Source organism: Meriones unguiculatus, chromosome 2 (genome assembly GCF_030254825.1).
Source record: "Meriones unguiculatus strain TT.TT164.6M chromosome 2, Bangor_MerUng_6.1, whole genome shotgun sequence".
In the NCBI taxonomy this organism is placed as follows: Eukaryota; Metazoa; Chordata; class Mammalia; order Rodentia; family Muridae; genus Meriones; species Meriones unguiculatus.
Genome location: NC_083350.1, coordinates 150,259,299 through 150,284,110, shown reverse-complemented (window position 1 = coordinate 150,284,110; position 24,812 = coordinate 150,259,299). Strand labels below are relative to the sequence as shown.

At 38.5% G+C, this 24,812-nt stretch overlaps 1 protein-coding gene across 1 annotated transcript; it reads right to left on the bottom strand.

The window, feature by feature from the left end:
* Positions 1-842: 842 nt before the first annotated feature.
* Positions 843-1,458, bottom strand: LOC110540431 (ubiquitin-ribosomal protein eS31 fusion protein-like). The gene has a single exon (XM_060378278.1). The coding sequence runs from the start codon at positions 1,334-1,336 to the stop codon at positions 869-871; it is 468 nt and encodes a 155-aa protein (XP_060234261.1). The 5' UTR covers positions 1,337-1,458; the 3' UTR covers positions 843-868.
* Between the last annotated feature and the right edge of the window lie 23,354 nt (positions 1,459-24,812).

Below are 24,812 nucleotides of genomic sequence, written 5' to 3'. Positions count from 1 at the left end.
GAACATATTTTGTCTCCTAATAGGTTGCAAGGGTAGAAGTACAAGGCTGCTAACTAACTGAGAGCACTAATAAAAGAAGGAGAATAACTCAAATGCATGTTGCACTACCCAATTTATTCTTTTTTCTTTTAAATATTTTTTTTATTTTTCATCAATTACATTTTATTCATTCTGCATTCCCCCCCATAAGCCCCTTCCTCCTCCCCTCCCAATCCCACCCTCCCTCCTCCCTCTGCATGCATGCCACTCCCCAAGTCCACTGATAGGGAGGTTCTCCTCTCCTTTCTGATCTTAGTCCATCAGTTCACATCAAAAGTGGCTGCATTGTCCTCTACTATGGCCTGGTAAGGCTGCTCCCCCCCAGGGGGAGGTGATCAAAGAGAAGGCCAATCAGATTATGTCAGAGGCAGTCCCTCTTCACATTACTATGGAACCCAATTGGACTCTGAACTGCCCTGGGCTACATCTGTGCAGGGGTTCTGGGTTATCTCTATGAATAGTCCTTGGTTGGAGTATGAGTCTCTGGGAAGTTCCCTGTGTTCAAATTTTCTTGTTCTGTTGCTCTCCTTGTGGAGACCCTGTCCTCTCCAGCTCTTACTATTTCCCAGATCTTACATAAAATTCCATTCACTCTGCCCAACAGTTGCCAATTTATTCTTTTAAAGGTACATGACTCGAGAAGGAACATTCAGGACTTCAAAAGACAGTATGGAAAGTTCTTCTTCATTGCTAAGCTGAAGGGCAGTTTAAATCAAACAGACACTCCAACCTCACACAGATTAGACCTCCTCTAAATAAGAGACGCTCTTATATTCAGGGAAGGGAAGTCGCAGTAAGACAGATATGTCTTTTATTAACTCATACACAACTACTTATCTTCTGGTTTGTTGAAGCAGTAAGTCAGACAACACTTGCCACAGTAATGTCTGTCAAAGTGGCTAGCCATGAAAACTCCAGCACCACATTTATCAGAAGGACACTCTCGGCGAAGCCGACTGATTTTGCCATTCTCATCCACCTTATAGTATTTAACAGCCAACTTAACCTTCTTCCTCTTATGCTTATTCTTCTTGGGAGTGGTGTAAGACTTCTTCTTCCTTTTCTTAGCACCACCACGGAGTCTCAACACAAGATGAAGGGTAGACTCCTTTTGAATGTTGTAGTCAGACAAAGTACGGCCATCTTCCAGCTGCTTTCCAGCAAAGATCAGTCTCTGCTGATCAGGAGGAATTCCTTCCTTATCCTGGATCTTGGCCTTTACATTTTCTATAGTGTCCGAGGGTTCAACCTCGAGCGTGACGGTCTTTCCCGTCAGGGTCTTCACAAAGATCTGCATCTTGGCGGAGGCTCCACCTGCATTCGCAAAGAGATGGATGAGACCCGACCGGGGCGGTGAGAGCGACCCGGAACGCCACCAGCCAGAGCCGGGCCACGGAGCACACACTCACCGCAGATCACTGCTCCAATTCTTTAGCCCCTCTGTTTATAATACTGGACAGAGTGCTCAATTTTCTTTTTTATTGTAATTTATTTATTTTTTAAAATTATAATTTATTCACTTTGCATCCCAGCTGTAGCCCTCTACCTTGTCCCCTCCCAATCCTACCCTCTCTCTCTCTTCTCCTCCTATGCCCCTCCTCAAGTCCACTGATAGGGGAGGTCCTCCTCCCCTTCCATCTGACCCAGCCTATGAGGTCTCATCAGGACTGGCTACATTATCTTCTTCTGTGGCCTGGTTAGGTTGCTCCCCCTCAGGGGAAGGTGAACTCAGTCACTGAGTTCATGTCAGAGACAGCTCCTGTTCCCCTTCCTAGGGTTCCCACATAGACACTGAGGTGCCATGGGCTACATCTGTGCAGTGGTTCTAGGTTATCTCCATGCATGGTCCTTGGCTGGAGTATCAGTCTCAGAAAAGAACCCTATGCCCAGATCTTTTGGTTCTGTTGCTCTCCTTGTAGAGCTCCTGTCCCCTACAAATCTTTCATCTCCCCCTTCTTTCATAAGATTCCCTGCACTCTGCCCAAAGTTTGACTATGAGTCTCAGCATGTCTTGATACCTTGCTGGGTAGAGTTTTTCAGAGGCCCTCTGTGGTAGGCGCCTGTCCTATTCCCTCTTTTCTCCCTCTTCTGATGTCCATCCATTTTGCCTTTCTGAATGAGGATTGATCATCTTACCCAGGGTCCTCCTTCTTGCTTGGCCTCTTTAGGAGTATAGATTTTAGTATGTTTAACCTATATTATATGTCTAATATCCACTTATAAGTGAGTATATACCCTGTGTGTCTTTTTGCTTCTGGGATACCTCATTCAGGATGATCTTTTCTAGTTCCCACCATTTGCCTGCAATTTTCATGATTTCCTTGTTTTTAATTGCTGAGTAGTAATCCCTTTAGTATATTGGGTATATCTTGCACATTCTACAAGATTTTTAAGTGTTGAAGTTGTACTCTGTACTGAATGTGCTGATCTCTAACATATATGAGAACAGAACTCATATATCTAGTTCTGAACCCTATATTTGGAATGGTCATGACACAAAGGCAAATAATTAACCCCTATTTTCCGTGTAAGCTTTACTTCTTTTTCCTTTCACCAGAAGGTCTTCTACTGTTCCTTTCATTGCTGTCACTTTTAAAAGTACTCTGACTTCTATAAGATTAGTGTCATCCCCACCACTCTTTTGTAGAAAAAAAGCAAAAGCAAAAATATATTGTTGTCCGCCATTTTTATGTTCAGATACACAAAACAGCAAATTTTGGGCTAGCTTGTGAGCATAGAGGTTCATGTAATTTAGAAGTCATGGTTTTAAAGAATAAATTGCTGAATCTTTTGAAAAAGAAAGTATAGCTTTGCATTCTTTTTGTATGTTTTCATGTCACTTTTTACATCATATGTAGCTATACTTAGTCATTGTTATTTGGGGTAAACTGACTTTTACGCAATAATTCATAAGCTAATGATTCTTTATCACATTTCATTTTACATCTTTTTAAAAGAATTATATTGTTCTGTTCAGTGCTGCGACTACAAAGATAAGTAATTCTGTGTTTTCTTTACAGTGTTAATAGTTTGAACTAATAAGTTATATTTTCTCTTGATGTAATAACATGATTTTCTTAAATTTAAAGATTTCATGTATTGAATCATCCACGTGTGACTGTTGTAATTTATTTTTCATGGTATATTACTGTATTACTGTGCTTTGAAATCCTATTTATAAGTTTTATTGCTGAACAATTTCCCAGTGATAATTTACTTAGATGAGCAGCTCATTTGTGGGTGTTCTCTTAAATTTTAATTTTTCCTTTTAAGTTATGTGTATATGTATATCGGTGTGTGATTTGTATGTATGTGAATGTGTGTATCCACAGAGTTTAGAAGAGCGTGTCAGAGTCTCTAAAGCTGGAGTTACAGGAGGTTGTACGCTGCCAGGTGGATGCTGGGAAATAAAGCCTATTTCTCTGCAAAAGCAGCAAAGTGCTCTTAACATCTGAGCCATGGATGATCCCCCTATTTTGCGGTGTTTTTTAATAGGTTTTTTCTCTTAGTGTTGAGATGGCTTTACAAAAAACAATGTTAGGGTGTGAGAGATTGCTCTGTGAGTAAATGCACTGTCACTAATTCTAATGGCAGCAGCTCAATCCTTGACACTCACATGACCTAAATTCAAACCTCTGATCTACAATGTGGAAAGAGAGAACCAGTTCTAATGTACTGTCTTCTAACCTATACACTTATGCTATGGCATGTACACACACACACACACACACACACACACACAAAGAGTAAGTAAACAAATATAAAATTATAATTTTATTTCCTTTTCTAAAAGTTAATATTGAAGAATTTTAAGTAATCCACCTAGTAAATTACCTAAATTGATTTTTCTTTAGCAGGTAGCACTTAGACAATGTCTAAGTTTGTAACATGAATTCTTTTATAAATTATGATTAATACTTTCAAAAAAGATGTATTCTGTACATTGAACAGAACAGGCTGATAAGAGCCTCAGAGAAGATGGAGTGTGGTCTTTGTCACACAAGTAGCTCAAAGAGTGATAACCATGTCTGCTCCAAACCCTTTGGGAAGATAACCTTTCTTTGAAGAAACAGCCCTGTATGTTTAACATCTCTGGTTCCTTGGTGCTCTTCTCTGAGCACAATTACCTCCATGCCTTCTACATAGGCTGTTATGGACTGAAGTTTAGTCAGCTCCATGAAGGCACAGGAAAGGTGTGGATGAACATATGAACCAAAGTTCAAGATGTTGTCTCTCTACTAAGGATGTTACAAAGATTTTACAGGCATCAGGTGTAGTATGGCATAGTAATTGGTTGTCCAGAAAAAAACTGAAATGAGTTTCTTACCAACATAAGTCCTCTTTCTCAGTAATTTCATCAAACTACAGCTGCCCCTTGTTTTCCAAGAAAACAGCACAGAAACTCAATTATAGTGTTGTCTGTTAATCCTGTAAACAGCATTTCCATGACTCAAGTAAAAATTATTACCACCCTCATAGAACAAACCATCTGTGTGGGAACCCAAGGTTAATGAGCAAGTTATATTATGCTCTGCTAGACAAGGAACTCCCAGATAGTTATCAATATTATAAAGAGTCTATAACATGTCTTTCTAAATGGAAAACCTCCCATTAGCACCTGACCCTGCCCTTCTCCAGTGAGAATTAGGGTGTACTCCATATGGGGATCCAGTTGTCTCTGCAGCAGTAGGTAAATATTCTGTAACCACACTAACCACAGTTCAGCTCCACAAAATGAATGACATGGCTGTTTCTATGGGGTTCTTTTTCAGAATGCTATCCAAGCATAGCAAGCACTGATCCTTTAAGGCCTCTTCTCATTTGCTATAGGTGATAGTCATGGGAAACAAATCAATTAAAGATGTTATTAGCTACTTGATATTAAAATCAGCACCACTTTTCTTAAAGGATGATCATGTCTTATATCTGTTGCTGCCCTTTCACCGCAGTATTGAAATGGAAGTACTCAGTCCAGAGGTAAATACTGGCACAAACCCAAAGCTTTATCATATTCCACTTTATCAGAGTGGAAACCAGTTAAACTTCTACAAGAGTGGTTGGTGTGTGTTGCAGAGGACAAGTCCAACCATGGCCCTGAAGGATCATGGCTCTCCATCACCTACTTAAGAAAGAGACCACAGTCCTTACCACATCATATTTAATTTTCCTGTGTTTAGTACCATATTAAAAAGTAGTTAAGGAAAGACTAGCTTTCAGCCAAGCTGTTCTCTTTAGTATAGTGCTTTCAAAAACTATCTTCCCACCAAAGGATTGTAGTCCTGCATGATTAGCTAATGTTGTATTCAATAAAAAGAAAATTATCAGAAGAGTCAACTGCTACTCACCTTCCTGGGAATGAACTAGACACCTTTGCCCATCTATTGTGAGAAACTTAATAAGCATTCCACTTCACACAGGTTTTTAGTAAGACTGTGACCAGCCCCTTGCTGTCACCAAAATCTCAATGTTGATATCCTTGAATGACTGGGCCAAGGCCTTGTCTCAAACGCTACCATAATCTCAGGGGAAATCTTCACTGAAGGGAATGCACAACTGTCAGTGTAAGACACAAGCTTACCCTAGTTGATTACATTCAGAAGACATGTTTGGAATTCAATTAAAACCTACTTCCAATACAGTAGACAGTGGTCTGTGAGTAACAAAACCTATCATTTGGTAGGGAAATTTAGCGTAATTGTCTTTTCTCCTTTATGTAATAAAATATATAGAAAAAGCGTGTTGAGAAAAAGGTTTTTTGTTTTTTTTTTTTTTTGTGGCTCACAGTTCAAGGATACAGTCCACCATCATGGTGAGGAAGTATGGAAGCAGAAAGAAGCATACCTAAGTGTGACCAGACAAGATAGTTCAGAGGTGCTTCTATCTTATATTCTTGCTGTTGTCATTTCAGGTTTAACTAGAATGTGATCTCCTTGAGGGAGAATCCACTGGAAAATTATTAAATTCTATTCTAGCAATCTGAGGTCAAAGATACCCCAGATAACTTAGCTTCTGTTAAATCACCTGCTTGTGTTATACCACCTACTTGTGTAAAGTTTGAAGGTGATGTAGGGGCAGAGCAAGATAACAAGATGTGGTTTTTGACTTTATAAATCTCTAACCCTAAACACTTGGAGCTATCCCCGAATCCCAAAAATCTGAGTGTAATCCTAGCTAGCTGAAAAAAAAAAAAAAAAAGACTTTCAATTGATTATAAACTGTGGTGTCTGTCTGGACATCTCTGGTGGGATTCCCATTACAACAGGTGGTCAAATTTTATCCATTGTTAAGAAAGCGGAGGGATGACCTGATACACTAGGGTCAGATAGAAGGGGAGGAGGACCTCCCCTATCATTGGACTAGGGGAGGGGCATAGGAGAAGAAGAGAGAGGGAGGGTGGTTAGAGAGGGGATGGGGAGGGGGTTACAGCTGAGATAAAAAGTGAATAAACTGTAATTAATAAAAATAAAATAAAAATTAAAAAAAGAAAGTGGAGGGCTAGATGCTGGTGCTACTAAGAATTCCTGGAAAGAAACTGTGCATGTAAAGGCTAATTGACTGACGAAAACCTCAATGATGTGGAGAGCTTGAAATGTATAAAGTTCAAAGCCTACAATTATTTTCAGCCATCTTCCTACACAGTCATTTCTTGACCACCTTTGTGTCATATCCAACAGCCTTTCACTAAGAGACAACAAACTTCTTGGAATATATTAACTTGGAATATATTAACCCCACAGTTTCTGTCAACCAAAATGTTAAGCTGTCTGTATTCTATAGTTGAGATTTCTCCAATATTCTTAAATCCACTGTCTTATTACGGTTTCTATTGTTATCATTATGAAGGGAAGCCAAGGAAGTACCTTGAGGTAGAAATTGAAGCAGATGTCATGGATATACACTGCTTACTTTCTTTCTTTTGATGGCTTGTTCAGTGTTTTCTAGCACAACCCATGGATAAAAGTCCAGGGATGGCACCACCCACAGGGATCTGGGCCCTCCCACATCAATCATAATCATAATACAAGAAAATACAGTACCAATTTACCCACAGGGCAACTTGATCGAAGCTATCCCTCAATAGAAACTCACTTCCTATATAACTACAACTTGTGTCAACTTGACATAATCTAACAGAAATACCCACCTACTTAACATTTTCATCAGTGTTTTTGAAAAGAACCTTGTTTGATGACTGATGACTTCTTTTTTTTTTCTTTTATTCTTTTTTCTTTTTTTTTTTTTTTTACTGTAAACTCTTCATAAAACTGTTTAATATTGGAACATGAAATTTTGGGTATTTTAAATCTATGTTCCCAATAATGGTTGCTCATATTTGACTTTAGAATAAAGTATCCTTAAAGCCCTAGGAAGTGAGAGATGTGTTTGAAAGTTCACATTCTTCTCTGTTTTATTCAGTCAGATACCCCAGTCCTTGAAATGGTGCCATGCAGATTCAGGCTATGTCTTTCTTCCTCAATGAAAGCCTTCTGAAATCATCAGGCAAACTTAGGGATGTGTCTTCAGCATAATCAGAAGCTTGCCAATTGACACTAACATTAACCAGCTCTTTTTTTTTTTTTTTTTCAATGCAGTTTATTCAGGAACATTGAACAATCCTCGGACCCCGGGGAAAGCCAGCCCACAGCTTAAATAGCCTCTGGGTAGCCAACCCAGGCGTGCCACGGGGGCAATGCAGATAGGTCCACATACATGGAAGCAAGCCAGATCCTCGGCCTTAGCCAAATGTGGAGTTGTTCGTGACAGAGAGCACTCACCATCGGGAAGGTGGAAGGCGGAAACCAGCTCCATCTTTAAGGCATACGCAGCTCTCTACAGTTCCCCCTTTTTGTTTTAGACGCATCAGGCAAGAGTAGAGGTCTGATCTCTGATATTAGAAATAAATTGGGACTTTGTACAGATGTTCATTTAGGTGTCATCCACCCAAAGAGCATCAGACCTGTTCGATACCTTTTTCTCAGAGGCGGGACCTGGGGCATCAACCCGCATGCAATCAGACATGCTCTTCTCTGGGTCCAAAGAGGCTGACCCTGAGTGCAGTGCTTAGCCTCGCATCCTGAGCGTATCATTTTAGCTTTTTATGGTATCCAACCATGCTTGGGGAGAATGTCCTGCTTCAATGGCTGTAAAGGCCTGAATGATCATGGCTGCATCACACTGTTGTGAGACTCTAATCTTGCATATATACCACAGGCAAACCAAGGAGACCAACACCAGAAGGCCTGCTAACTCTCCCATGCCCGCCCATTCCTTCAGATGATTCATGGCTGCAGCAATCCATGTTGATAATCCTGTGGCTAGTCCTGCGTCCACTCCGGTAGAATTTACTGTGACAATGGCCACTCTCAGCTGCTCCATCGTAGTATCGAATTCTCCAGTCCAATTACCTAAAATATAGCTCGACAATTGTTTAGACAGATTTGCAGCGCAGGAAAAATTCTCATGTTGTATGCTAGTGACACAAAGTCCAGCATACTTTCATTGACAGCCAGGTTGAGCGATTTGCCATAGGGTATCAATTTGCTCCTGCAAGAGGTCAATCCTCTGATTGAACACCATCAAGCTTCCTTTAGTTGAGCATTAATTCCTTTATGTACAACTAAGGCATGAGCTACATTGGCTAAATGATTATTCAGGGTTTGAGCGGTCTGCCCAGTATGACTCATGGCTAATGCCCTCGTGGTAGCTCCAACAGCCGTCAATGAGATGGTAGTAACAATGGTGGCTGTAGTTCCAAGATCCCTTTTCTGTCTGAAGAGAGTCATAGCGTGAGGGGCATCAATGGGCACAGGCCATTGCCAATTGACACTAACATTAACCAGCTCTTGATTCACATTCACCCAGAATCATTTCAGATAACCAAAAGACCTTTTAGAAAGTCAGTAAGATCATTCTGCTTTTCAGATAAATAAACAAATCAAGTTCTAAACTGACAGAGACTGTTTTTTCTGTTTGTTTGTTTTGTTTTTGTTCTTTCCAAAAACAGAATTTTTTTAAATGATTTTTTCTGTCACCCCTGAACTGTCTTTCAAGAAGCTAAATGCCAAGGTCTGGTATAAGCTGCTTTCAGTTTCAGCCCAAAGGTATTAGCTACTACAAGTATGCCTCTCAGAAGATTTGAGTATACTACCCAAACCAAAGTCCTTGTTTGGATAAAGTCAGTTGCTCCAATGAACTGTGTGAGTTCTGTAATGTCCAAAATAATGACAAAAATATCTTCAATTGACTTAGCAACCGAATCCTTCATCTAAAGTACTGCATCATTCCTCTGGAAATTTTACATTAAGAAATACTCATTAAATGAGGTTCATTTGATCAAGAGACAAGAAATTATTGTGCATTTTTCTATATTTTATGCAATGGATATCAGAGAGAAGATAGCCAGAATGCTCAAAACAGGAAAAACATGGAACATAATGGACCATGACAATACTCAGCTGATTCAAATTACCTTGTTGAAATAGAGCAAAGTGGTAGGCTCCTGTCCTGTTTCTTGTTTTTTCCTACTCAGTGGCTGGCACTTTGATCCCCCTCACCACCAGGGAGGAGCAGCCTTGCTAGGCCACAGAGGAAGATAATGCAGCCAGTCCTGATGAGACCTGATAACCTAGGGTCAGATGAAAGGGGAGAAAGACCTCTGCTATCCAAGTCCCAGTGGACTTGGAAAAGGCCAAGGAGGAGATGAGAGAGGGTTCGTGGGGTTGGTAGAGAATGAGGAAAGGGGCTAGAGCTGGGATACAAAGTAAATGAACTATAATTAATATAAAAAATAAAAAATTATATACTTAAAAAAAGAAATAGAGCCAAGTGACAACTGGCTGAACTGCACTTAATTCTCTGAGCATTAGAACATGCCTTTTACAATAATATTTGCTACACGTGAAATGTTTACTGACTTCTGGGATGAACACTTTTGGAGGGGCTTTAGTAAAATGACTGAGTCTACCACATCGGTTGGTAAGGAGTGGGTGCTACATATTCTTTCCCTTTCCCATTCCGGACTCTCATAGCTAGAAACACACAGATGTGTAGGGCAGAGACTATAAAGACAAAGTCAACTAAACAGTTCTCCGAAGGATAAGTCTCTTAAATTTGAGGAGGAACCACTTTATCCCTTTGTTTCGTACATGGCATTTTGGTGTTGTGGAGGCATGACTAGCAACAAAGCATTGACACAAACCACTAACAACTAAACAATATGCCAGAAATCTAGAACTGATCTTATAATATAGAAGAAGAAATACACAGGCACACAAAGGACTTGAAAATTGACCTCACTAAGGATTTGTATGCAGTGATATAATCAAGTAAATGTGCCTTAGCAATAGTGGCACAAAGCTGATCCTTCGCCTCACCCGGAAAGTGACAGTCTGTACTGCTTCTGAGGGTTGACATAAAGCCCGTTAGCCTTTGAGGAAGTCACTAGTCAGGCAGCCTTCCCTGTTAACCTCAGCATGAGCTTTGTTTGCTGTTTCTGCATGATGTAAATGTAGTGTGTTATTTCTAACATGTTCTCTGAGCAGAAGATTACAGAAAAATGTAAAATACTGCTGAAATGAGGATCCATAGAAAATGGCTCCTGAGAGAGGGAGAATCTATTTTGCCAGGGACAAGCTATCCAACAGTTTATCAGTGGTCAGCCCTGAACACAGGTAGACATAAACCACATTAAATTGATTCAGTAGGTTGTATATACGTATGTGTGCACACCTATACACACATACCTACACACCCATAACAATAAAATCAAAGAGATCTTGAACTATTACAGGGGAAGCATTCCTAATCTGGAAGAAAGCAAAGGCTGGTAGAAAGGATGTATGGAGCTAAGAAAACCTTAAATGGAGCCAGGAAAACATTGGGGGCTGTGGCTGCACATCTGGCATTAAGGATGAGTGGCATGAAATCATCCCTTAAAGCCAACTCTACAGGTCCACCTCTGTAGTCTTACAAACTGAAGACACATGGTATCTCTTCTGTATTGGCTGTATTTGTTGTCTTTGTCACTCCTTTGCAGACATTCCAGGATCCTGTTATCTTTATATTGTTGGAGTTTTTCTCACAGTCTGATTGAATTCGCTCAGGTTTGTGTATCACCCTTCTAGTGACTGAAAGCAAACTTTGTCTGGCATACCAGGAAGGCCTCCTATTGAATCTGAGTAGAAATCTCTTTGATGATAAAACTCTTGGATTCTGTGCTTTTCATCAACAAAGGATGAAAGCATGCAGCAGCTAGCCTCTGTGGACTATATCTGACTATGGCTTCCCAATGGTGCCTGAGCAGCCATGGGAAAGCAACTGCTCTAGCAATATTTTCTCAAAGCAACACATTTCAAATTACTTAAAACCTGAATATACATGAGCCTATGATGAGCAAAGCCTAATAAATTTCTTATATCCTCTCAAAGTTTCTTTATTATTGTTGTAATTTGAAACACTTACCTTTATGTTTTAGCAAGCTAATCTTTTTAGTATTTTTAGGATTTTTCAAATCTTGTTGTTATGCTAATCTTTCCGCACTATATATTGGATAAAAACAGCTGGCAAAACCTGTGAAATAAGCAGCATGCTCAGCTACTGTTAAAGATTGAATTTTAAACCACAAGCTCAGGTTTGAGCAATGGCACCCTATGTCATGACATTAGTTGGAGGCTGTGAAGACTCTAAGAAATGGAGCATGGATATCAGAAGTAGATCACTAGAAAGAGAGTTCTGAAGGATCTGCCTCTGAATCTCATCTAGCTCTCTCTACTTCCCCATCATTAAGGAGTGAGGATGGTGTGTTACATGCTTCTGGTAGCAGGAACTCTACCACATTTTTCCTGTTAAGATGAAAATTAACCTCCAAAACCAAAGACAAAATATGCCCTTCTTCCTTTAAGGTGCTTCTGTGAGGTATTTTGTGCATAAAAAAATAGAAGTAAATAACAGAAAATTGATCCCCAAAGTGAAGTCATACTTTTGGAAACGTGAGTTGTTAAGGTCGTGCTTATAAGGTTTCAGATGGGAACAGAGGCTCTTTCGGGATATTCAGAAGTCATTCGTATTATATTCAGAAAAATAATTTGACTAAGACTTAACTTTCTTGGAATTTTGAGTAAAGTTGAATTCAAAAGTAATGGAATTACTGAACAGAGGAAACGTTAAGACATTTTATTATCTAAGGCGTGGGAAGGGATGGGGGGAAGAAGTTTGCTGTGCTTATGTTCCTTTCCTAATCAAACTTCAAGTTTTCACGTATTTCTGCTCTGCTTTCTTCCCCCTGAATCTCACTATAAATGTGGCTAAAATAAGCAAATATAAACATTCTACGGCCACAGAGGATGAGGATCCAGTCAGTGCTGATGAGGCTTGATCCACACTCGAACTTTGCAGGCAAAGCAAGCACATAACCGTGGAATGGATTAGAGTTGTTAAGGAGAACTCTAAGAGGTGCACTCCTCGGAGGCGCAAGGCTGGGACTCCACCTACCAAGTTACAGGGGAAACACTGCACAACAACCTAGAAATCTTTCATTTCAAAAAAGAATCATGAGACTTCTTTGCTTAAACCTGACGCAAGAAGGCCTGGCTACTCATCAGGACAGGAACAGAATCTAGTGCTACATTGGCCTGATCTTGCCTGCAAATGTGTGGACTACTAGAATGTCAAAGCCATGGAGGCTTGTGTCAATCTGCCAAAGGAAAGCCTGTAAGGTCTTGAAACGTGGAAGAATGTCAGTCAGATTCCTGTCCTAGAGTCTGTGAGTAAGCTGTACACGAGGTTATATATAAAAAAATATATAAATTCTATCTATCTATCTATCTATCTATCTATCTATCTATCTATCTATCTATCTATCTAGACATAGTCAGAGAGAGATGCTCCAGGGGAGAACTCAGAAGGTTAGAAATTCCAGAAACAGTGAATTTATTAAACCAAGTGGCAATACCATGTGGAAAAGCTCCAGAGAGAGACACACGTTCTGCAGGGTTGGTCCTGTCCCTGGACCTTTCTGTGATTTTGGCCTCATTTCTTCTGGGCTGCCATAAGGAGAACAGCTTTTTGCTATAAGGAGAACAACTTTCTGCCGCTGTGCCTTTTCATCATGGCATTTATCTTTAGCCACAGTTCAGACAGTCATTCATAGACACATCTGAAATTATAATACAAAATCCATATTTTTCTCTCTTAAAATTTTTCTCCCAGTATTGTGTCACCATAGTGATAACTAAAAAAAAGTAGAACACTGGTACCAGAAACGTGGGCTTCACTCAACCTGACCCCATCAAAGTCTGCCGTAACTGTTTTCTATGCCTATGTGGATGGGGTTCAGATGCCACTGCACACCCCTAGTTCTGAACTGCAGTTATAATATTTACTATTTATTATACTTCACTCAGTTTCTATTTTAGGTCATTTTTTCATTGTTACATTCCAGTCTTCCTTTATGATTTATAGTTTATGCTGTGGCATCATAGAATATAAAACTTTATTTTTATTTATTTTTTATTTTCTTGAACTTACAAGCTAAGACATAGTCTTGGGCCTCAGTGCAGTCTGCAGATTTTGATCTTTGAACAATGTTGAGATATTAAGATTACGAGGACTTTTGGAGTTGGGTTGTATGCACTTTGCATAATGAGAGGAATGTGAGCATTTAGGAAAATAGACCATAATAGTGTAGCTTGCGTCTCAAATGCCCTCCATAAACTTGTTCTCAGATCCCAGGTGGTGGAACCACTAGAAAGGGGTATTGAGCTGCAGAAATAAATTAGTCAAGGTAGAACTCTAAAGATTATAATCATTTCTTTTGGTTGTTGTTTTGTTTGTTTGTTTTATTTTGATTTTAATTAATTTTTTTTATTTTTATATTAATTGCAGTTTATTCACTTTGTATCCCAGCTGTAGCCCCCTCCCTCAGTCCCTCCCAACGCCAACCTTTCTCCCTCATCTCTTCCTATGCCCCTCTCCAAGTCCACGGTTAGGGGAGGTCCTCCTGAGAATGGTATTCATAAGCTCATAGGTTTGGCTACTTGGTCTTCACAGAGTGGTATTATTTGAAAGGATTAGGAACTTTTGTCTTACTGGAGGAAATGTATCACTGGGGGTGGATGTGGAGATTTCAAAAAGCCCCTTCCAAGTCAATTCCAACTCTTCCTTTTTCTGCAGCCTGTGGATGCAGATATAAAATTCCCAGGAACTGCTCCAGCACCATGTCTGCCTGCATGCTGACATCCTTCCTGCCATGATGGACAATGGATTTAAACCACTGAAACTGTAAGCCAGCCTCAATTAAATGATTTTCTTTATAAGATTTGCCATGGTCACAGTGTCTCTTCACAGCACTAGAATACTGACTAAGACTCTTCTTACCTAGCTTTCTCTATTTCCTATTCCACTTTTTCTGCCACACGTTATCATGGCCATGAACTCTGCTATGTTTTGCACACCTCAATGGGCTGTACTCTCTGCAACAATGATTTGAAATACCCCTTCCCCCTTTTTCTTTTCAAAGTTTTCTTCTCTCAGGTGTTTTAGCACAGAAATGAAACTGTCATTAATTACAGCTGCCTTAAAATTTCACCAACCAGAGTAATTAGTTCATCACTGATCCATACTCAGGCTCAGGGCCGGAACAAAATATAGACAAGTCCTTGGCAAAAAAAGTAAAACAGTATAATTCCAAGGTGAACCCCATTTGAACCCTCATAAGGGTGATCTTTGCTGCTTGTGTTCCTAACTGGAATTCTACTTTTCTGAGAGAACTGCCAAAAAACTTCCTGTAAGCTCTGTCTAAGATGCTTCTCTAAAATCCTCAAATTTGTCTCCAAAATCAGTTGCAATGGCCATTGACTCTTGTAGTCAGGTACAGTGACAGCCTCACTTTCTTACCAATTTTTTTGTATTTGTCAACTTTCATCATAGTGACACACAACCTGAGGAAAAAAAATAAAGGATAGAAATATTGGACCAAGATTTCAAACATTGTAATCATGGCTATCAGAAACATGATGACTGAAAGTGACTCTCCTCTTAGAATCCAGAACGTAGGGAGACCAATAGTGGAAACGTCCAGGGATGAGATCTACTCTTCAAAGACAAATCCACAAAGACAGAGCCAATCTCCCAGTAACTCATTCTATTAAAAACTCACCAATGGATTAATCTATGCAGGTGTTCTTTCACTACAATTTAATAACCTGTCAACAGGAGAATTAATTGGAGACCAAGTCTTCAAACATTAGTGTAGAGGAGATGTGCTCTTTATCCAAACTATAATAATTGATAACTGTTTCTGAAACAATTTCATTCACTTATGAAGATCTCATAGGTTAATGCCCCATGGTTGAAAATGTGACTTAGTAGGTGTAAATGTAAATTAACAGAATGAAAATGTAAGACAAGCCATTTAATAATCTTTGTATCTGAATATAATAATTTTTTTGTTGGTTTTGCTTTGTTTTACTGTTGCTGCTGTTTTGTTTTGTCTTTGCTTCATGGGGCAGAGTCACTCTCTCAACGTTGCCAGTATTAGCACTCCAGGCAAGAGAATTCTTTGTTGTGAAGGAGAGACAAAAAAGTCTGGGCAATAAGATCTTCAGTTAAACCTCTGCTGTCTGTACACCACCTACATGCAGTTTGTTCTCCTCACCTTCACCTATCTGTGACAAGCAATAACATCTCCAGAATGGCCCAGTGCTCCTTAAAGGTCAAAACCACCAAAAATGTGGTGGCTTTTTAATTTTCAGTTTATAAATTTACATTTCTCATCACTATACCTTTTATTTCTTTTCTTTCTTTTTTTTTCTTTTCTTTTGTTTTTTTTCAAGACAGGGTTCGCTGTGTAGCCTTGGCTGTCCTGGATTTGCTTTGTAGATTAGGCTGGCCTTGAACTTAGAGAGATCTGCCTGCATCTGCCTTCTGAGTGCAGGGATTATGGTGTGCATCACTGCAGCCAGATCTCTTATTTTTTTACATATATATATGTATATATATATGAATTTGTATGTGTGTGTGTATTGCACATACCATGGCATGACTTTTCTTTTACCATGTGAGTTCTGAAGATAAATCTCAGGCCATCAAGTCTGAGAGAAGATTCTTCATTCTTAGTATTAAAACCTTGCTCATTTCCCAGATTATTTTTGGAAAGGTAGATCAGAGGCCATTTGCTAGCTACCCATGCAATCAGATATTAAACTTCTACCTTTAACTTTAAAGTGTGGATCTATTCTCCTCCTTTTCTTCATAAATTTGTTTTTTGTTTTAAACAGTAAAAGCTGGTTTGTACATGTATGATGTCCACATCACATAGTTCCAGAAATCTTTCCATAATTTTCTCAAGTGGGAACTACTTTCTAAAAAGAATCTCAGTTCAGTAAAACTCCAGAATTACTCTACTTTGTAGATTAAGAGCATGTTCTTTTGAAATGTAACCATAAGTAAGTGGAAGATTTGAAATATTGTGGTTGATGAAAAACATTTTATGAGTTAAAAACCTACCGCTTGAAAATGAGTGTAATGTGAAGAATTAAAATACTGAGGCTCAGGCTACGGAAATTGCTAATCACCAGCTTTCCTCTTTTGCTTTCATTCTCTTATGAAAAACAATGTTTAAAATGCATTTTACATAAAGTACATTTCCTCCAGTCACCAGCAGAGAATTGGTTCTTTAAAACACTGATGCTGGATGAAAATAGGCACTTCTATGTGATGGCTCTTTCACCAGGGAATCTGTGGACTGTATGTAGCCTTATGGGGCTGGAGAAGTGGCCAGCTGCCTGATAAACATAAGCGTTAGATGGGAGAGAACCAGAATCAAGAGCTAGGCCTAATGTGAAGGTTCATTTACTTAAATATTGCTTAGGGTAAAATATACATGAACCATATGTTCTTACAGTCATTTATTTGGATGCTCTACTTTTTTTAAATCTTTTTTCTTAATGCTTTCTTGCTTGTTTTTTGTTTGTTTTATCTTCTTTTGTTTTGTTTTGTTTGTCTTTGTTATTGTTGTTTTGAGACAGGGTTTCTCTTTGTAGTTTGGCTGACCTGAAACTAACTCTGTAGATCAGCCTGGCCTCAAACCCAGAGATCTGCTTGCCTCTGGAGCCCAACTTTTTCTAAAATCTACTTATCTATTCTATCTATAAAATTTATGAATGCAGATAGTATATTATTGTATATTCAAAAGCTTAATTTTCTAACAATTTTCATTGCATGATTCCATATTGATTGGTATTGTGCAGCATTTTAAACTTAACCTCTGCTTTAAAGGTATCTGCAGAAAACTATCTAAATATAGTGTCAATGCAATTTTCTGCTAATAATTATAGATGAAGATGAAAAAGGCAAGGAAGGTTTTTTAGTTATTTCCTCTGAAAATATTTCTTGTACTTATGTACTAAAAAGACAAGAATAAATTTAAACTGACATGGACATGTTATACCAAGGATAATCAGGTGCCTGGAGTTTGGTTTATGGGTCTTATCCAGAGCATAGCATACAAATGAGAAATGAGCTCTAATAGGAGCTTGGGAAACCTCAAAACCAGCATGTCTGCATGCAAGCTGGTTAACATTAGGAATGGGGTCAAAATGCTAACCTAGAAAAGCTGCCAATGAGAACAGATGTTTCTGGCTTTGTCTAAGTGAAGAAGGGTGTAGAGAATAAGCTACACAACAGCCTTGTCCCCTGGAAGACACAGATGACATCGCTTGATGTCACTGGTGGTAAAGTGTCATCTGAGGGCAGAATAGAAAACAAAGATTAGACAGATGGAAATGCCAACTTCACCCTGACTTCTGGAGAGAGTAATGGGAGTCTGGCAATTCAGCTAATTGCATGGCTTATGAGTTAATCAACCATGTCTATTTAAGGAAAGCCTCATCAAATCCCCAAACGATGAATGCAGAGAATTTCCAGGCTGATACACATTGGGAGGGTGGTGCATTCCAACTCCTGGGGCTTCAGCTCTTGCAGATCTCATCTCATCAACCTTTTCTAGGTAGTCTTTGTTCCGTTTATATGAACCTTCATTACAACTTTAATGATTGGCAGTTGCTAACTAACATGTTTATCATCTGACCTGAGGAGGGGACAAGAGAATATTGAATGTGAATTCATCAAATTACAATAACTGCAGCCACCTAAGAAACCATTGCTTGTACTTGATGCCAGAAGTGCAGTGAGCCCCATGAGATCGCCTCCAAACCTAACTTTGGATTACAATTAGCTGTATGAAACCAAGCTGAAGATCAGTGTGAACTGGAGAGTGGTTTGATACTGGAGAACAGTAGAGAAATAACATAACGTTTCCTTAAAGTTAAATCTTTTAATTAAATATTACTTGTAAAACAACATAACTTACCAGCGACCTCTCCATGTACAGTCCTTGCTTGGAATATCATTCCCTTCAGGAATCCCAGGACTCAATTTTTATGGTTCTGTTGGTCTCCTTTTGGAGCTCCTGTCCCCTCTGGGTCTTTCTATCTCCCCCTTCTTTCATAAGATATCCCGCACTCTGCCCAGTTTGGCTATGAGTCTCAGCTCCCGTTTCGATATCCCGATCAGTAGAATCTTTCAGAGGCTGTCAGTTGTAAGTTCCTGTCCTGTTCTCTGTCTTCTCCTGCTTCCGATGTCTATCACATTTTTCTTTCTGAATGAGGATTGATCATCTTACCTCTGTGCTTAGCTTCTTTAGGAGTGTAGATTTTAGTATATTTATCCTATGTTATATGGCTAATATCCAGTTATGAATGAGTATATACCGTGTGTGTCTTTCTGCTTCTGGGTTACCTCACTCAAGATGATCTTTTCTAGTTCCCACCATTTGCCTGCAAGTTACATGATTTCCCTGTTTTTAATAGCTAGGTAGTATCCCATTGTGTACCACAATGTCTGTATCCATTCCTCTGTTGAGGGACATCTAGGTTGTTTTCAGATTCTGGCTATTACAAATACAGCTGCTACAAACATAGTTAAGCAAATTCTCTTGTTGTATAGTTGAACATATTTTGGATATGTAAGTGGTTGTATAAGTTTATATTCCCACCAGCAATGGAGGAGGGTTCCCCTTTCTCCACATCCTCTCCAGCATGTTTTGTCACTTTAGTTTTTGATCGTAGCCATTCTGATGGTTGTAAGGTGAAATCTCAGGACGGTTATGATTTGCATCTCCCTGATTACTAGCAGGGACTTTCTCTGGCATGAACTCAGTGGCAGTCTCTCTGATTACTGTCCCCTGGGAGGTGCAGCCTTGCCAGGCCACAAAGAAAGGCAATGCAACCAGTCCTGATGAGACTTGATAGGCTAGGGTCAAACAGAAGGGGAGAAAGACCTCCTCTGTTTAGGGGGAGGAAGGTGTGGTTGGGAGGAGAAAAGGGAGGGGACCACAGCCGGGATCCAAACTGAATAAATTGTAATAAATGATAATAATAAAAAATTAAGAAAAAACAACAAGCAATGTAACTTTAGCGTGGTACCTGTATAAACTTAGAAGAAATGCAATTGTTCTGAAAGCTTAAAAATAGCATTAATTTTAAGAAGCATTTCAATTTTTCAGAGTTTTAACTATAACTGCCTTCATAAAAATGTATGCATTTATTTTAGAACAAAACTTGTTCATTATAAACTTTTGTTAATAACATAGTTGGAAAGTCTTTGTTGAAAATCTCATTTGTTTTGTTTTATTTCATAAAATGTCCATGATGAGTGACAACAAACCTCATATCACATTTCAAAGAGCAGCAGGAGAGTTTATGATGACCAAAGCAGAAATTCAGTATCAACTAGAAGTGACTTGGCAAGGTAAAACCTATTTGTTTATGAAGATTGCTATACCAAAGCTTAAGAATTTCCTACAGGAATGTAAACCCAGAATCCAAAACTAGGAATCTGGAATATGAAACATTTCCTCTCAAATCATTGCAGCTTTCATTTCATCATTCTTTAGTGTTAACTGGAAAAGCCAGTAGATACAAAACCTGAAAATGTAATGAGCAAAATAGGTTTGTGATCTTCTCAGGAGAAGAGAGTACTAACTGTACAATTCTGGATCAGCAGTAATGAAGAATATACCAAAAGTTACTGGTGCCTAGTGCTGCCAGGAGCAGCTCTTCCATTGTGGAACCAGGGCAACTGAAAGTATTCAGAAGCTACAGTGTAACAACTCAATGTACATATTCAAAAACAAAAAACAAAAAAAAGCTGTGTTTAAGTAAGGTTTTAGAAAAGGTACTCAGGCAAAGTTTGTAAGACATAATTCAGAAATCCATTAATTATATTTTATTATTTGTGTCTCAATGTATTTATGTGCACAACAATTTCTGCCTAACAAGAATTTATGTTATTGATTCTTTGAACCATCTTTGTGCTATTTATTTATGTTTGTTTATTGGCAGCAAGGGTACTATATATAGGTACATACTCAGCAGAATCCAAATATGTAAAAATACTTTAAATTATTATAAAAGATTGGATAACTATACACCCCAATATTCTAATATATGTGTGCGAATTTGTTGATAACTTCACAATAAACTAGGAAAATCTGCCATTAACTTTTTCCCAAAATTTCATAATTTCATCAGCAAAATTTATTCACAAACTCTGATTTTTAAAATGACCAATATCTACTAACTTGTATACTAGAGCCTTTTACTGTTAATGAGATCAGGATTACTTTTTTTCTGGGGCAGCTAGTAGCTGTCATTTCTGGTCTGACATCTGTAATAATTCTCCTAGTTGAAGGTCTGTTTGTTTGTTTTGGTTTAAGCTGTATTTATTTCTCCAGCCTGCAAAATTCTAGAAAGACCAGACCACAATACTTATTTTCTTTCTTTAAAATAAATGCTACATCTTGTTCAATATAACTTGTTCAATAAATTTTAACCCATATATTATATGTACTTGAAACTGGGATGAAAACAAACAGCTAGAAATGATTGTCTCAAGATCGTTGGCTGAGATGTGTTAATCAGCCTGGTTCGCAATCCCTGAAAATAGGCTGTTAAAGTGAAACACCTCAAGGAACTTCATACCTCCACTTCCCTCAACTGCATGTATACCAGTATTAACCCTGACTTAAATCAATGTCATTTTAAAGCTGTCTTGTACATGGTTTGTCCATCAATTTAGAACCATTTGTAGACCACCAAGACAGACTGCACAGTAGCCAAGCAGTTGAGTCATTTCATGTCAAAACAGTAACTGGAGAAAGTCTAGTCAGTGCTCACTTCTATCTCAGAAGTATAATAGTTATAAAGGTAGAATAGCTTCTGGACTTGTGAATAGTACTGCTAGACATAATAAGTTCTGATAAAAGGCAGCCAGAGGTAACACTTCCAGAGAGCTGTCTGCAGAATCTGTGCAACGTTCAGTGTCTCTACTGAGCACACAGAGGCTCTTAGGCAGCATGGATACTATTTTGAAGTGCCCTAGATCCCATAGATGCCTCTTATGAGGTACTGCACTCTCGAAGGGTTCTTGGTGAAACTTTCATTATTTTTAATAAAAGTTCTTTTTTTTTTTTTCAATGCAGTTTATTCAGGAACCTTGAACAATCATCTGACCCTGGGGAAAGCCAGCCTACAGCTTAAATAGCCTCTGGGTAGCCAACCCCAGCGTGCTACGTGGGCAATGCAGATAGGTCCACATACATGGAAGCAAGCCAGATCCTCAGCCTTAGCCAAATGTGGAATTGTTCATGACAGAGAGCACTCACCATCGGGCAGGTGGAAGGCGGAAACCAGCTCCTTCTTTAAGGCACAGCATTCCACAGCTCTCTACAGTTCCCCCTTTTTGTTTTAGACGCATCAGGCAAGAGTAGAGGTCTGATCTATGATATTAGAAATAAATTGGGACTTTGTACTGATGTTCATTTAGGTGTCATCCACCCAAAGAGCATCAGACCCGTCCGATACCTTTTTCTCAGAAGCGGGACCTGGGGCATCAACCCACATGCAATCAGACATGCTCTTCTCTGGGTCGAAAGCTGCTGACCCTGAGTGCAGTGCTTAGCCTCGCATCCTGAGCGTAACATTTTAGCTTTTTATGGTAGCCAACCATGCTTGGGGAGACTGTCCTGCTTCAATGGCTGTAAAGGCCTGAATGGTCATGGCTGCATTACGCTGTTGTGAGACTCTAATCTTGCATATATACCACAGGCAAACCAAGGAGACCAACACCAGAAGGCCTGCTAACGCTCCCATGCCCGCCCATTCCTTCAGATGATTCATGGCTGCAGCAATCCATGATGATAATCCTGTGGCTAGTCCTGCGTCCACTCCGGTAGAATTTACTGTGACAATGGCCACTCTCAGCTGCTCCATCGTAGATGCTCCAGTGGCACAATCGGTTAGCGCGCGGTACTAATAAAAGTTCTTGATGTGTTTTTTCTTTCTAGACTTCCAATCATAAAACGATATTTCCCCAAAGAACTAATGTAAAATGAACTCTCATCAAAATAAGTCACTGAGTAGTAAGATAGAGTGGCTGTTTTCTAATTCTTGGGTTGGTAGTGTTGTAGAGGACTTCTTAAACGGATTAGCCGAGGCTGACAGCTATTCTGAATGTGTGCCTTTGACAGTTTTGCAGGTTCTATTAAAAATGGGCATGTGGAGATGGGGACTCTACTTATGTATAAGACAATGCTGAAACAATCTGTATTAATAAGAGCTTTATTTTACATCAAGTTAAAATGATCCGTCCTGTGCTTTCTGTTTCTCTTTATGATAAAATATGGGTGTAGGCCTTTGTGCACACAAGTTCACACACAAACACCATATTTCCCATCAAGTTCTCTACAAAGAAAAAACTTCCAGGTCAAATTTATAAAAATATGGTTTGATTTATTATATCTTTATTATAAAAATAAAATATACACTGATATTTAATGGTGAACAGATAATGACCAGAGAAGTTAGCTATACCCAAAAAGAAGGAAAAAAATCACTAGTTATTTTATTTTGCTATTTTGTAAAAATGGAAGAAATTGGATAGAAACATTAAATACATATCATACAAACTTCATTATTATTTAGGAAAAAGTACTATTAATTATACACACACAAACACACACACACACGTACATACATGTAATGCCTTACCCAAGTTTTGCATTACTGGACTTTTAAGTAAGAAATCAAAAAAGGAGCAGCCAATATGCTAAATGATTGTTATATATTGAACTTGACCTTCCCATTAAGTATGCAGATCAGTGATTCTCAACATGTGGGTTGTGACTCCTTTAGGGGTCAATTAACCCTTTACGGGGGGTCACATATCAGATATTCTGTATATCAGCTATTTACATTATGTTTCATAACAGAAGCAAAATTCCATTTATGCGGTATCAATGAAAATAGTTTTATGGTTGGCAATCACCACAGAATGAGGAACAGTATTAAAGAGTCACAGAATTAGGAAGGTTGAAGATAAAGTTAAGATGTGAGATATTAGTGACTGTTTCTCCTATCCATATACTTCAGATTAAAGGAAGTTTTACTTTGATCACCATGACAATGGAGTTAAGTTCATGTACATAAATTACTTCAGTGACTCAGTGAGATTAATATTAACAATAAATGATTAGTAATTTATATACTTGCCTGCCAAGGTAAAACAAGAGAAAACAAAAAGAGAATAAAGTAGTTGCTTCTTTTTCTTTTAAATTTCAAATACAGTGTTCACAAATAAGATTTCTCCCTAAATAATGAAAAATTGCATATGAACAAATTGTATTTATAAGCAAAATAATATGTAAATAACTTTACTGTAAAATAATTTTATGAATTTTGATGAAGAGTTTGAACAGTGTTTCTACAAATAAACCTGGATGCTGAAATGTTGACATCCAGACTACTTAATTCCAGAAATATGGACTCACTGAGGATCTGAGGAACATCATAGAGACAAGTCCCCCAGACTGTCTACTTAATTATCCAATGGTGTCAGAAAACCAGTTTCCTGTAGGTGACCAGAGAAGAATTTTGAATTTAGGATGTGCAAAGTGTCTCAAAATAAGACTAGATATTTCACAAGGGTTTTCTATTTGCAATGAGGGTGAGAGACTCCTTAAATAAATCATCTCAATGAACATCCCAACTTAAAAGTTAGCAAAAATAAGTTTTATACATAGTTGACAGGATTAATTTTACTTATGAGCTATGGGCTTCAACTTGGAGCTTAGATATAATAAAGAAGGACTGGTCCTGGATTTTACCTCTGTATGAAGAATAAGGTAAATCTACAGATGTTTTTCAGCAGATGTTTTTGTAGAGGGTTTTTAAATAGATCTGTGAGCAATTACTGCCAAGAGTCAGCAAATGTATGTTCTAGAATGTGAACTTGATGACCTCAAATAGGACCACACTTAGGCATGCCGAAAATCTAGGGGGGGAAAATCTCTTCTTTTAGAGATTTTCTACATACTTAAAATATAAGATAAACAATACAAAAGTCATTTTTAGTCTCGTATTATAATCATCAAATAATCAAGAGTATATTTTGAATTGTCACCCTAACAGACTAGCTCAGAAATCTATGGTCTATATCTTTTGTCTAAATGGTAGCAATATTTTGCAGAATTGTATTCATATAATATAGAAAAGTTCTTTAAAAGATTGCTATATTTAATTGAATGGTAACCATTTTCTAGAAGGACAGATTAGACAGCAAGGAAATGCAGAGCTAGTACTGCTCAGCACCGGGAGGCATGTAAGAGCATCCTGGAGGGCTAGCTTCATGACAGGTTTCAGCAAAACTGACTATTTGTC

Bases quoted from the DNA above. Each gene is read 5' to 3' on its own strand.
- LOC110540431 (XM_060378278.1), bottom strand. From the start codon at position 1,336: ATGCAGATCTTTGTGAAGACCCTGACGGGAAAGACCGTCACGCTCGAG.